General features: G+C 33.9%; 2 protein-coding genes across 2 annotated transcripts; one reads left to right on the plus strand and one right to left on the minus strand.

Annotated features, from left to right (window-relative positions):
• Nucleotides 1–1540: 1540 nt before the first annotated feature.
• Nucleotides 1541–4765, plus strand: LOC105161602 (scarecrow-like protein 9). Its single transcript, XM_011079340.3, has 3 exons — nucleotides 1541–1632; nucleotides 1921–4353; nucleotides 4467–4765. The coding sequence occupies exon 2, from the start codon at nucleotides 1998–2000 to the stop codon at nucleotides 4272–4274; it is 2277 nt and encodes a 758-aa protein (XP_011077642.1). The 5' UTR covers nucleotides 1541–1632; nucleotides 1921–1997; the 3' UTR covers nucleotides 4275–4353; nucleotides 4467–4765.
• A 2780-nt stretch (nucleotides 4766–7545) lies between these two features.
• Nucleotides 7546–9771, minus strand: LOC105161601 (suppressor of disruption of TFIIS). The gene is made up of 9 exons (XM_011079339.2): nucleotides 9612–9771; nucleotides 9176–9245; nucleotides 9021–9086; nucleotides 8829–8926; nucleotides 8696–8733; nucleotides 8509–8596; nucleotides 8093–8416; nucleotides 7929–7994; nucleotides 7546–7817 (listed from the first exon to the last, which is right to left on the minus strand). The coding sequence occupies exons 1-9, from the start codon at nucleotides 9735–9737 to the stop codon at nucleotides 7668–7670; spliced, it is 1026 nt and encodes a 341-aa protein (XP_011077641.2). The 5' UTR covers nucleotides 9738–9771; the 3' UTR covers nucleotides 7546–7667.
• Nucleotides 9772–12298: the final 2527 nt, after the last annotated feature.

Genomic DNA, 12298 nt, shown 5'->3' on the forward strand with positions numbered 1-12298 from the left:
TTATAATAATCTAGATATAGATAGATATGTAAATTGTGGTATTTGTGAGGTAGAATAAGTATCTATACAATTGAGCGACACTTGATTTTCTTCTGACTAACTTTTACTATATTTTCTTGGGTGTAATAACAGAGAAAGGTTTAAATCTAAATATTTAGAAGTAGTAATTTGAAATCATTAATAAATTCATGATTCCTATAAATATTACTAGTATGATAAATGTTAGAGATATAGCATTTGGACGATGAAGCGAGTACGTTTTTCAAATGAAGAATATTTCAATTGCTATCAACGGTCGAGATTAATCACTAGGAAATCTTGACGCTTTCGACCCAAATAAAAATCAAGAAATTTGATCTTGTTTTGCCAAAAATTCGACATCTTCTTTTGTAATTTTTTAATGAAACAAGAAATAAAATGGAGGGCCAATACTGGAATTTGGAAGGATTCTTAGTAGGGACGGAGGAAAGCAACCGGAGACAAATAGCAAAGGCCGAGATTCTACAAGCAGGCAGACAGGGCCCCACTTCTCCAGCGGTCCACCTACGAGAGACACACACACAAACCCAATGGACGCCCCCTGCTGGAAATGATATCATTACAGGAGGTTAATGCATCGGACCATGCAACCTCGTCCTGATTCGTCGTGGATGTTTAGTGCACCCAAATCCCAATGAGCCATCACGTGGACTCCAACTGCAACCCCCCACGTTACCGCCAGTAGAATACTTATATTCGTGTTACCTAGAAATCGACATTTCTTTCCCTTTGCTAAAGGTTCAGGTTAGGTTGCATTCAAATATTTTAATTCTTATATTTGTTTTTAAATAGATAAGCGTCAAATTCGGGACCAATGGCGTCCTTACAAATACTTATTTTAAGTATTCTTTTAATTTATTATTTCAACATGAAATAAAATTTATTGTTTGTTTTATAAATTTTATTTTTGAACTGTTTAAATTAAATTAATTTAAATAAAAAATTATAAACAATTTTCAGTTAATTTTTCAATTTATTAATAAAATTATAGGTACTAAGTTGTTTCTTGGAATAATTTAACTTCAATTTTTTATTTTTAAATGCTTTGAACTTTTATTTATTTTTTTATAATTTATTTCCCAAAAAGAAAAAAACTATCACCGATGCGTGTTGGAGACTGAAAAGGTGTATTGGTATGGACCATTTGGGTGGGTTTTGGGGATAAAAGTAGAACAAAAAATTTGAGTTTGAGGCTGTCTGACTTGGTCGTATGAAAATTAATATATTATTATGTGATTGGTATATTATTTAAAAAAATAAATAATTATAATTTGTATTTGTGCAATTAATTTATAATATAAAAAAATAACAAATCACATAATAAATTCATCAAATAACATTTTATAATTAATTTGATTAAATTAAATTTAATTCAAATAAGAATTTTCCCAATCACCACTGCAATCCACCGGTTACAGCCGGTCACATACGAGGATCAGATTCGTTTTGCCCCACTTTCTTTACCTTTCCCTATTCTTTTCGACCACCTGCTTTCTGTCTCCTACTCTCTCTCTCTCTCTCTTACATAAAGTGCGTAGTCCTAAGAGTTCCTATGTTTCTCTGCATCTACCGGACTTTCGTTTTTCTGAGGAGGTACGAAAATAGTCATGGTTTTACTTTTGTTTTTACTGAATAAAGATTTATGATTCTTTGGAACTTTCTGGGAAAAAAGAATGAGCACTCTTTTTGAGCTGAACTGAAGTTATGATTGATTTTGGTGACATAATGTTGAGGTTAGTGATAAACTGACTCTGTTTTCTTCTTACAAAGAAAAACAACCTCTTAATTACAACTGACATTATGAAATATGTTGGATTAGTACAATAGTTGTTGTTTGAGTAAAGCATATGCGTTCTTGTTAATTTGTTTGAATTCTTTTAGCTGAGCTGAAGATGTCTTGCTAGTTTGACTACGGGAGTTTTGAGGTATACATTTTTCTTGATTAAGTTAATAGAGAAATGGATCCTCATATCCATGGATTCTTCAATTCTTCGAATAGAATTCAATTGGGGAATCAATCCACGGCTGAGTTTTCCAATTGGGATGGGCCTGGATTTGAGATTACTTATCCAGATCAGAAACAAGTCCATAGACATAGAAATCAGAGTTCCTCATTCCAACAACCTAGCAATGGAGGAGTGCATTTACTCTCAAACCAGCCCTTTTCAAATGGGAATGTTTCTAGCTCCTTTGTGGACATTGAGGACTATTATCGAGATGATTGTGATTTTTCGGATGCGGTTCTGAGATACATTGATCAGATGTTGATGGAAGAGGACATGGAGGATAAGCTACATATGCTTCAAGAGTCGTTGGATTTTCAAGCGAAAGAAAGGTCCTTCTATGAGGTACTTGGCAAGAAGTACCCGCCTTCCCCGCATCCAGAATCAGCGCTTTTTAGCCCCTGTCGTGAGAGCGCAGACGATTATTTCATTTATGTTGATCGCCATAATTCAAGAACTAATAGTGGTGATGGCAGTGGGTATCTCATTGATGTAGTTGATCCGAATTGGATAAACAGTCGCACGGATTATGATCCCTCTCTTGTTCCGTGTCATACGACTTATAATCTTTCCAACGCATGCATTAGCTCATCAAGTAGCTTAAATGGATTCTCTGATTCACCGATAAGTCCTCTTCAGATACATGAAACGTGGTGTGAGAGTCAACCGGTCTGGAATTTCAGGAAGGGGGTCGAAGAGGCAAGTAGGTTTCTTCCTAGCGGGAGTGAGTTGCTGGTCAATTTGGGTGTTGATGGTTTGTTACGTCAGGATCCAAAAGAAGGGGAAAGTAAGGTGGAGAAGGATGAGGTAAGACGTTCGCCCTCTGAATCAAGGGGCAAGAAAAATTGTCATTGTGCAGACACAGATTTGGAAGAAGAGAGAATCAGCAAGCTGCCTGCAGTTTCTGCAGACTCTGATGTTCCAATAGAGGAATTTGATGCTGTCTTGCTAAATTCCCTAGGGGAAGGTAGGAGGAAATTTGGAGCTTACAGGGAAGAATTGCAAAATGCTGCGAGCAAGAACATGCAGCAGAACGGGCAAACAAAAGGATCCGGTGGTGGGAAGGGTCGTGATAAGAAACGGAACAGGAAAAAACAAGTGATAGATTTGAGAACCCTTTTGATTAACTGTGCCCAGGCCATTGCTGCTGATGATCGTCGTAATGCTAATGAATTGCTGAAACAGATCAAACAGCATTCATCTCCTTTCGGTGATGGGAGTCAGAGGCTGGCTCATTATTTTGCTCATGGCCTGGAAGCACGTTTGGCTGGAACCGGTAGCCAGATGCATAAAGACCTTTTCAGCCAAAGAACTACTATGACTGACTACTTGAAAGCTTACTATACTTACCTCGCATCAGCTCCATTCAGGAAGATTTCAAATTTCGCCTCAAACAAGACAATCATGATGAGATCACAAAAATCAATGAGAGTTCATATCATAGATTTTGGTATCCTCTATGGTTTCCAGTGGCCGACCTTTATTCAACGTCTAGCTGAAAGAGAAGGTGGCCCTCCAAAGCTTCGGATCACTGGCATAGACTTTCCACAACCTGGCTTCCGGCCAGCAGAAAGAATTGAGGAAACAGGGCGTCGCTTGGCCCATTATGCCAGAACATTCAACGTGCCATTTGAGTACAATGCCATAGCACAAAAGTGGGAGACCATCAGAGCAGAGGACCTTAAGATTGAGAAGGATGAAGTAGTAGTTGTCAACTGTTTATACCGGTCCAAAAACTTAGTTGATGAGACAATGTTGGCTGAAAGTTCAAGAACTATGATTCTTAACCTGATTAGGAAAATAAATCCAGATATTTTCATTCATGGGATAGTGAATGGGGCTTATGGTGCGCCATTCTTCGTCACTCGGTTCCGGGAGGTTTTGTTCCATTTCTCAGCTCTATTTGATATGCTGGAAACAAACATACCTCGGGACAAACCAGAACGGTTGCTCATCGAGAGAGATATCTTTGGAAGGGAAGCAATGAATGTCATTGCTTGTGAGGGTTGGGAGAGAGTTGAAAGGCCTGAGACATACAAGCAGTGGCAAGTACGTAATCTGAGGGCAGGCTTCATACAAATCCCTTTTGATAGGTGGATCATGGACACAGCAAGAAAAAAGGTGAAAGCATTCTATCATAAAGACTATATAATCGATGAAGACAGTCAGTGGCTGTTGATGGGCTGGAAAGGCCGGATAATCTACGCCCTATCCTGTTGGAAACCTGTTTAAGAAACTGAAGAGGATAGCGTCCTGACCAGACTATTATTCTTCTTGACCCATGATTTGCCACGTCTCCGAACGCTCCATTGTAAGCTCTGAGCAATTTCTTGATTTTCTTTATCCTCATTCAAGAAAACTTTTATTCTGCTGTGAGTTCATAATTCCAATTAATCACGTGTACTTTTCGCTCGGTGCTTGCAGATATTGATCATTCGTTGCAGTGGAAAATTGACATTTTTGTTCTTTCATTGATGACTATGTAGAAGAAGTGGGACGTGTTCTTTGCGTTCTCTCCCAAGAAATGGATACAGCTGACGCTTGAATAGGTACACTCAAGATCAGTTTTAGATTAAGCTTCTTAACTTAACTTGCTTACGGCGATGTAAGAAATCTAATGCGAGGCAGTGTCCTTTTAGCTAATGCTGCCAATATATTCTCATGTTAAGGGATTAACTAATAAGTTGTCTGCAAGAAGAGTGCCTTTTTTCCATTCCTCTTCATCCCTGAAAACCTTTGCATGTGCTATGGTTCGTAAATAAGCTTATGCTCCTGTGTCTCTCTGTACTTGAATATCATCATTTTTCTGCTGTGGACGCTTTCTCTGCATGCAATTTGTTTGGTACGAGAAAGAGTAGCTTATTGCTCAAACAAGGTTTCAGAACCCGAATCATGCTTGCCTCCGACATAAAGTGATCACTCCATGTAAGAAAAGAAATCACTTTTTCAGTCATCAGATTTCATGAACTCCCTTTTTATGTTTTACTGTTTTATTATGCATAATGTATACCGAAAGACATGATTATTAAGATATTAATATTAAATGATTCTCTTTTTTGATAACAATTTAAATTTATAAATGAAAAGTCGTTTAACATGCTATTTGTTTTTTTCTGGAAAAAGTGAATTGCTCATTTACAATATCACATGAGTTAAATTGCATATAACCCTTAAAAGAATATATAAAAATGATGAGACATGTAATGAAAAAGGTTGAGACCTGACCAGTTACATAGGTAATTTATGTAATAAAGTTGAGTGGAGGTGATAGCAGCAGCAGTAAATGAAATAATAAAATGATTACACTCACAAATTATTGGTAAGTGGGTGCTTCAACATAATATTATTACCAAATGCTGTCTTTTTCAGGCATTAAAGCCTCAATTTGATTAAATTATGTTGATGTACTTAATCTTTAATGATTATTACAAGTTGAAATGAGTGGGAAGACATTGTGGTGAGACATGATTTCATGGCAGTGACATCTCATCCTCCATTAACATTTTAACAAAATGAAATAATTATTTGCAGACAGCGGTGGAACAAACCATTCACCTTGAAAATAAGCCACTTCTATTCACCATAGCATAAGAATATGAATAAATTTCAGCAATAATTACACAATCCTCTCCTAAAAGTTTATATAATTATATATAATTTTTTTTATTCTAAAAAATTATTTTTAGTGTTTTTGACGTTTAAAAATTTTGATTAGAAAAAAATTTATTTAACCTGCAAATAGATTGGTAATAAGTCAATCGGAATTAAATAGTTTTGACCATTGTATTACTTAAATCTTTAATTTAAGCAAGGGAGTTTATCTAATAATCATAATAGTTAAAACCTATGCTACTATTATACAATTGACTGGATTTGTCTATTAATTCAATTTTCATAATTCCATTGATTTTATAAAAATTGTTAAATTGGAAAAAAATAAAAAAATTGATCAACCATCGTCAAAATCAGTAGTCGAATTTTAGAATTTGATTTTCATACAATATCAAAATAAGTATTTTGATAAAAGTCAAACCTAAGTATTTTTTTTATTCGTGTTTTTTGATAATTTGATAGAAGTGAGGAGGTTCTAGAACAAAGTTAAGAACCACAAATGGTGATTTCCATGTAACACATCATTCTTGATTATGACATTGAAAATATTAGTTATTAGTAGTACTAACCACATAATGCCACCAGGACAATATGGGCATTCCACATTAAAAATTTATTGCAACATCAAAAAGGTCACATTAAGGTAATATTGAAAGTTTGAATCACAATGATTTTGGAAGAGACTAAGGGGGTCAAATTCACTGTCCAATCACAACATATATATATATATATATATATAATAAAGTCACTATTATTATGACATGATGCATCAATAATAATCTTGTCCAGTAGTTTTGACTTTAGTTTTAATCCTACTATTTTATTTGCTGGTCAATTTCATCTCTCTCACTCCCAAATATGTTGTTGATTTATCTAATAATCATTCACTATTTCTCTTGTCTGACTTGTCTCTCATTACCCAAAAAGATGAAAGCAATAAATAAATAAATATACAATTATGAATATTTCAATATTATTTGTAAAATTACTTATACCCGCTTGATAATAACGTTCATCCAATAATTAGTCCATTTCGTTATTTTTTATTAAAATTCTATTCATATTTTATATTGAATTGTCCATAATATTTTTTTGGATCATAATTTTACATATTTTTTAAAATTGTTATATTTTTTTGATAATAACATCCGTCGACCAACATAAACAATTATATATATATATATTTTTTTAGTAATAACATTCGTCCAACATCATATTTTTTATATTTCTATTTAAAAAAAAAACGTGTAAACTTTAAGCAAGAAGAAAGTTAATATTTTCACCTTACCGTCCAATGATTGCATAAATATGTCATATATTAGGATTTATCAATAAATTTTCAAATAAAAGATATTTATAATTGTATCAAATATTTAGGTCAATATAATTTACACTACAAAAAGGGGGGGGGGGGGGGAACTCTACATGTGACATTTATTTTTTAAAGTGAGAATTCTATAATCGTACATAATTTTTTTTTTTTGGATTAAATACAATTTATTCCTATGATATGGAAAATAAGCAAAAACTCCATTTGTGAAAAAAATTAATAAATTATCCCTTTGTGTTTTGAAAAATAAAGCAAAATTTTCCCCATTCGATAGTTTAGATAAAGGGTTACTTTGATTTATTTCTTAAAATGCATGGAGTAATTTACTAAAAAAAAATTCACATAAAATTTTTTGCTCATTTTAAATTGCATCTTTACCTTAATATCTTTCGTCCATTATTTACCTTTTCTTCAAAACTATTTTATTGAATTCTACGTCTGATCAAATTGGATATACATGAGTTCAAACTATTAATATCTTATCAAGTCCAAAATGATTTATGTACCATTTCAATTTCCGAATTTGTTGATTATGAGTAGAAATTGAGTGGAGAAACATCATTGCGAGAATTTCTTTTATATTAATTGATCATAGGAAGAAAGCAGCATTTACATGGTCTGAGAAGTCACATGTAACATTCATTGTTGTTCGTCCTTGCTAAGAATATTGCAGAAAAACCAAGTTAAGCTGTCACAGAAGTCTCCACTGGAACTCCTGAATAGTTAGGTTCAGGGAGTTTATCAGCTTCCCAAAGCTCTGCTATTGCTTCCCGCAGATTATGAATACTTTCTAATGCATAATCTGCTCCTTTCACTCTCTGAGATTTACCAACCTGCAAAATTCAAGTAGTTCCATCAATTATCTCCAAACGTCATTTTACGACATAAGTTCCCACGATTATGTCTTCAAACAGGCAGTCGGCAATGGTTTTTCAACAACTTACCAGCACAGTATCAAGTCCTACGTGTTTTCCTGACTGAATATTTCGGACACTGTCCTCAAAGAATAGCTGCAAAGACAGCAATTGTAATTATAAATCATGTCTGAATCAAGATTATTGTGAGGTTACAATGATCAAGTCTAACTGCAAAGAAGTGGGACACATACTGTTCTATGTGGATTAATGTTAGCAATTTTAAGAGCCCTTTCGATGGCGGATTCTGATGGCTTGCAAACAATTGGGGTCTTTGGCAATCCTGATGATTCTGCATTAGACTGAGCAAAATGTCCGATGATGTCGAAAATTTCAGGATTTGACGCACACGAAGATTGTTTCAACCCCAGAAACTCGACATCATCCTCGTCATCAGAGGCAGTGCTCTTGTGAGTGGGATTAAGAGTCTCAAAACAAATGATCCCTTCAAAACAGTCTTCCAGACCGAGCCGACGGAGAACCTTGACGGCATGGACCTTATCGGCATTAGTGAAGATCTGATATGCAATAAACACAAACAATTAGTCTCATTACATGAACATGGACATTCCCGGACTGGGAAATGAAATGAAATGAAAACAATACGTACAACTTTACGGATGGGCAAGCTTAATAAAAGGCTCCTCAAAACAGGGTCCGGTTTTAGATTTTCGTAAGGCAGTCTCCCATGGACAAAACTGCAAGGATCCAAAAATATTCGATCGAGGTTTTAGTAACCTTAACCATGTAATGAAATTCTCTAAAATTGAAAAGCAAGGCAATGCCCCTCAACATACCTGTGATACTCATCATAGTCAAAATCATAGCCAATCGCCTGCACATAGAACACATCATGATCATCATGATCCATAGTCTTTTACATAAAATCAAGTTTAATCAACAATCAGAAGGAAAACAGAAAAGGCCTACCCTGAGACCCGCCATTGTGGTGCCATAGTTTTTGTACAGCAGATCACACAGGGCAGGGATCTTGCTCTGTTCTATACCCAACTTTTCGACCATGTAATCTGAAAAAGACAACATCATGTATGACTACAATATAGCAGAGACCGGAGGGACATCAAAAGTACTTGTCAAAAACAAAGAGACAGACAAGCTTACCTTGAATGTTCTTAAGGACTGATGTTGCTAGACCAGAACTCAGGGGGTAAAGGGTATCATCAAGATCTAAAAACAACAACAGAAGATAACTGGGTTATTACGTCTGTCTCAAACTCGAATTCTAAATAAACCCGTTTGGAAAGTAGATGACTCACCAAACAGAAGGCAATCATATTTTGGCCTTTGAACCTGTCTGAATCTGTGGTCCTCGTACTCCATATTTGTCTACAAAAATTTGAGTAGAAAACCAAAATACGTAAGCATTGCGTGCAAGAATGAAGTAAGTTCCAGCAAAAGGAAAGAAAACAGACGACATAGACCACGGAAGACAAATTAGACCCTCAACTAAAAACCTGGAAATCAGTGACAAATATCAAGAAAATTAATGTAAAAACTCCAAGGATTAATTACAACAACAGCAACCCATCTTCACATTAGACTTGGAAACTAATAATCTTAATTCTTTTTATTAAACATTAGAAATGTCGTGTAATAGTTTGAACCCATTAGCTTCAAGAACTTCCGACAACATTGTATTCTTGATGAATCATCGTCAGTTAAAAAGGTGAAAATGGATGGAGAGGAAATTACCTGAATGGGGAAGAGGAAATAGGAAATAGAAACAGAGAGCAGAATTTCAGAGGCAAACAGTTCTTTTTTGCTTTGTATGCAGAGGGATTGAAATGAAAGGAGAGGGGGGAAGAGTAATGTAGGCATAAGCCCAGTTTATATAGACGGAGAACGGGGAGGGTTGATGGGAAGCGTAATCTAGAGGGGAGTTTAATTAAAATTAATGTCACATATGACCGTTGTACTTTCTGGACTTCTTTACCGGGAATTCTCCACTTTGTCCCTCACCTTTTCTTTGTTAGCAAAAATATCACCCTATTTTCTGCACATAAAAAGTGTTGGATTCAATTCTCCAAATTGTCCTCGTGTGCTGTGGTTGCTCATCCTTACACGACATCCAAACAACCTGCTACTTATATTTCTGCAATCTCATAAATCATAATATCTATCATCAATTATTGTAATATACTGACAAGGTCGAATCCTACTTTTTTAGATTTTCTTTTTTTTTTTTCATAAATTTGAATTCTTGTCAAATTATTTAATGAGGCTATATGCTCATTCCGATCTGTATTTGTTTTCCATTTACAGGTATATTATAGGGATTAAGGTCATTATTATTTCTGATAGAATTGTAGATATTACCCTTGTTTTTTCTTTTCTTTTTTTTGAATTAAAAACAATTATAGTATCTTATTTATATATATCAATAAAGAAAAAGCAATAAGATGTCACGGGTTTGAAATGTGCGGATGTGTTTGTAGGGTAGTTTTGACTTTAAGCCATTTTCCTTTCGTTCAGTTGAAGAAAATTTATTTTCGTTTCGTTCAATATACACATAAGAAAATAAAAAACTACTATTGCAATAATCATGATTGAGCGTGTTGAACAACACGGGAGTTGTCTCCAAACCTACAAAATGAGTCTTGAAATTCAAACATAAACAACTCGTCCAAAAAAAAAAAAAGAAAAAAAACATATAATGAACGCACTTGAGTTCTTTGACCCAAGTTTATATGGTACTCATCTTATCAGTTCTTAAGCAATGTGGATCGATGCATCAGAAAAGGAGGTATTTTCTTTTTCTTTTTTGTAACTAGTGTAAGTTTTAAGGAAGTGATTATGAATTAGTTACAAAATAAATATTTATGTACTTCATTATATTAATTGAATATAATCGAAATAAATCTGAATAAGAATATCAAAAGTTAGTAACGAAGATTGAAATTCTATATTCTCACAATTAAATATTTGAAAAAAAAAAAAAATAAAGAATCCGATCCATTGAACTGTCTTCCTGGATATTGTTCTAATTCCCAACAATAAATTATGGTGGGTTAGGGATATAGAGATTCATTTATTAATTAAAATCTGGAGACTTCTAGACATAGGGTGGTGGTATTATCATCATTATTATTATTATTGTGTCCCTTAAATTTGAACAACTTGTGGGATGTAAGATATAGATATTTAATGGATGGGACAAATATCAGCATTTGGTACCAATAATGTACCTAAAATCTATATGTGAACAAAGTGCCAAACTGATTCCAAGAGCCTGGAACTTGTTCCTAATTGCATTAATTAATAGCTTGTGATCCACAACCCCATCAATTTTCCGACCTTTTATGGTATATATCATATATAAACTTGGACGTCTATAGTTTCAGTTTAAGTCACCATCACAAATTATAAGGAATAGGTCTTTCGATTTGTACTCTTACAAGAATATTTACACTCAGTCTACCATAGTTGATGAATATTACAAAATCTTCCAGTTGTTTAGTATTTAGGAAAAAATCTTGTCCATCCGTCTATTAGTTGTGGCAAGAACCAATGCCATAAAAATATCAATTTTTTTTAATTATTGCAGTTGGTATATTTCTTTGCTCACTTCCTCTACTTGTGCACACCAACTCACTCCATATTTTACTTGCCAACAAATACTTTTCAATGCACTCAATCAAATTAAACCAACAAATTCTGAATTGCATGTCAACTAAAAATAAATAAATAAATTACATTGCGGGTCAAGAGGAGGCAAACATCTTATATCGATTGCAAACGAGGAGTTTGAGTGACTTATAAGCTCTAAGGCCTTAACTTCCTGACGAGATGTCAAAACAAACAATACTTCTTCGTGCAATGAAGCACTAATCATGTCGTACGCTACATCAGATCATTATTTTGAGTAAAGTCTCATTAACTAACATATATATCCTTTTCACTTTTTTTCATTTCTTTGTAATTTTAACTCTTAAAGTGTATTAGATTTATTATTTTGTGAATAAGTCCATAAGGGAATTTTTTTTACTTAAATTAGGTTTGGTCGAACCAAATCAATCTCATAACAAGATATTATATTTGTTATATAATTAAATATTAATTACACAATAAATATGTTATATCTATCATATAATTAATTTTGATACGACAAAATTCGATTTGATACAAAATTTTCTGTTCATAATTCTTGTATGTTTCCTTAATAGAGTAGTTGTGTGTGAAAGCAAAAGCATAGTCGTACACAAACTCTTTCGATATGTGACCTTATATAATTAAATATGCTGCACAAGTTGTCAAAGTGAAAAGGACTAACTCGTGACACAACTCCATACATATTTTTAAGTCACGGACAACAATAATTGTATCCTTATTACTTTATTAGATTAAGACCCAACTTATTTAATTTTTATTTTTGTACCATT

The sequence above is a fragment of the Sesamum indicum genome, linkage group LG5, assembly GCF_026168435.1.
Source record: "Sesamum indicum cultivar Baizhima isolate 11 linkage group LG5, ASM2616843v1, whole genome shotgun sequence".
Taxonomy (NCBI): Eukaryota; Viridiplantae; Streptophyta; class Magnoliopsida; order Lamiales; family Pedaliaceae; genus Sesamum; species Sesamum indicum.

Excerpts from the sequence above, each read along its gene's own strand:
- LOC105161602 (XM_011079340.3), top strand. The coding sequence starts at position 1,998 with ATGGATCCTCATATCCATGGATTCTTCAATTCTTCGAATAGAATTCAA.
- LOC105161601 (XM_011079339.2), bottom strand. The coding sequence starts at position 9,737 with ATGCCTACATTACTCTTCCCCCCTCTCCTTTCATTTCAATCCCTCTGC. Across the intron at positions 8,734-8,828 it reads CCACAATGGCGGGTCTCAGG|GCGATTGGCTATGATTTTGA; the intron begins GTAGGCCTTTTC and ends TTCTATGTGCAG. Across the intron at positions 7,818-7,928 it reads TAGGACTTGATACTGTGCTG|GTTGGTAAATCTCAGAGAGT; the intron begins GTAAGTTGTTGA and ends TGAATTTTGCAG.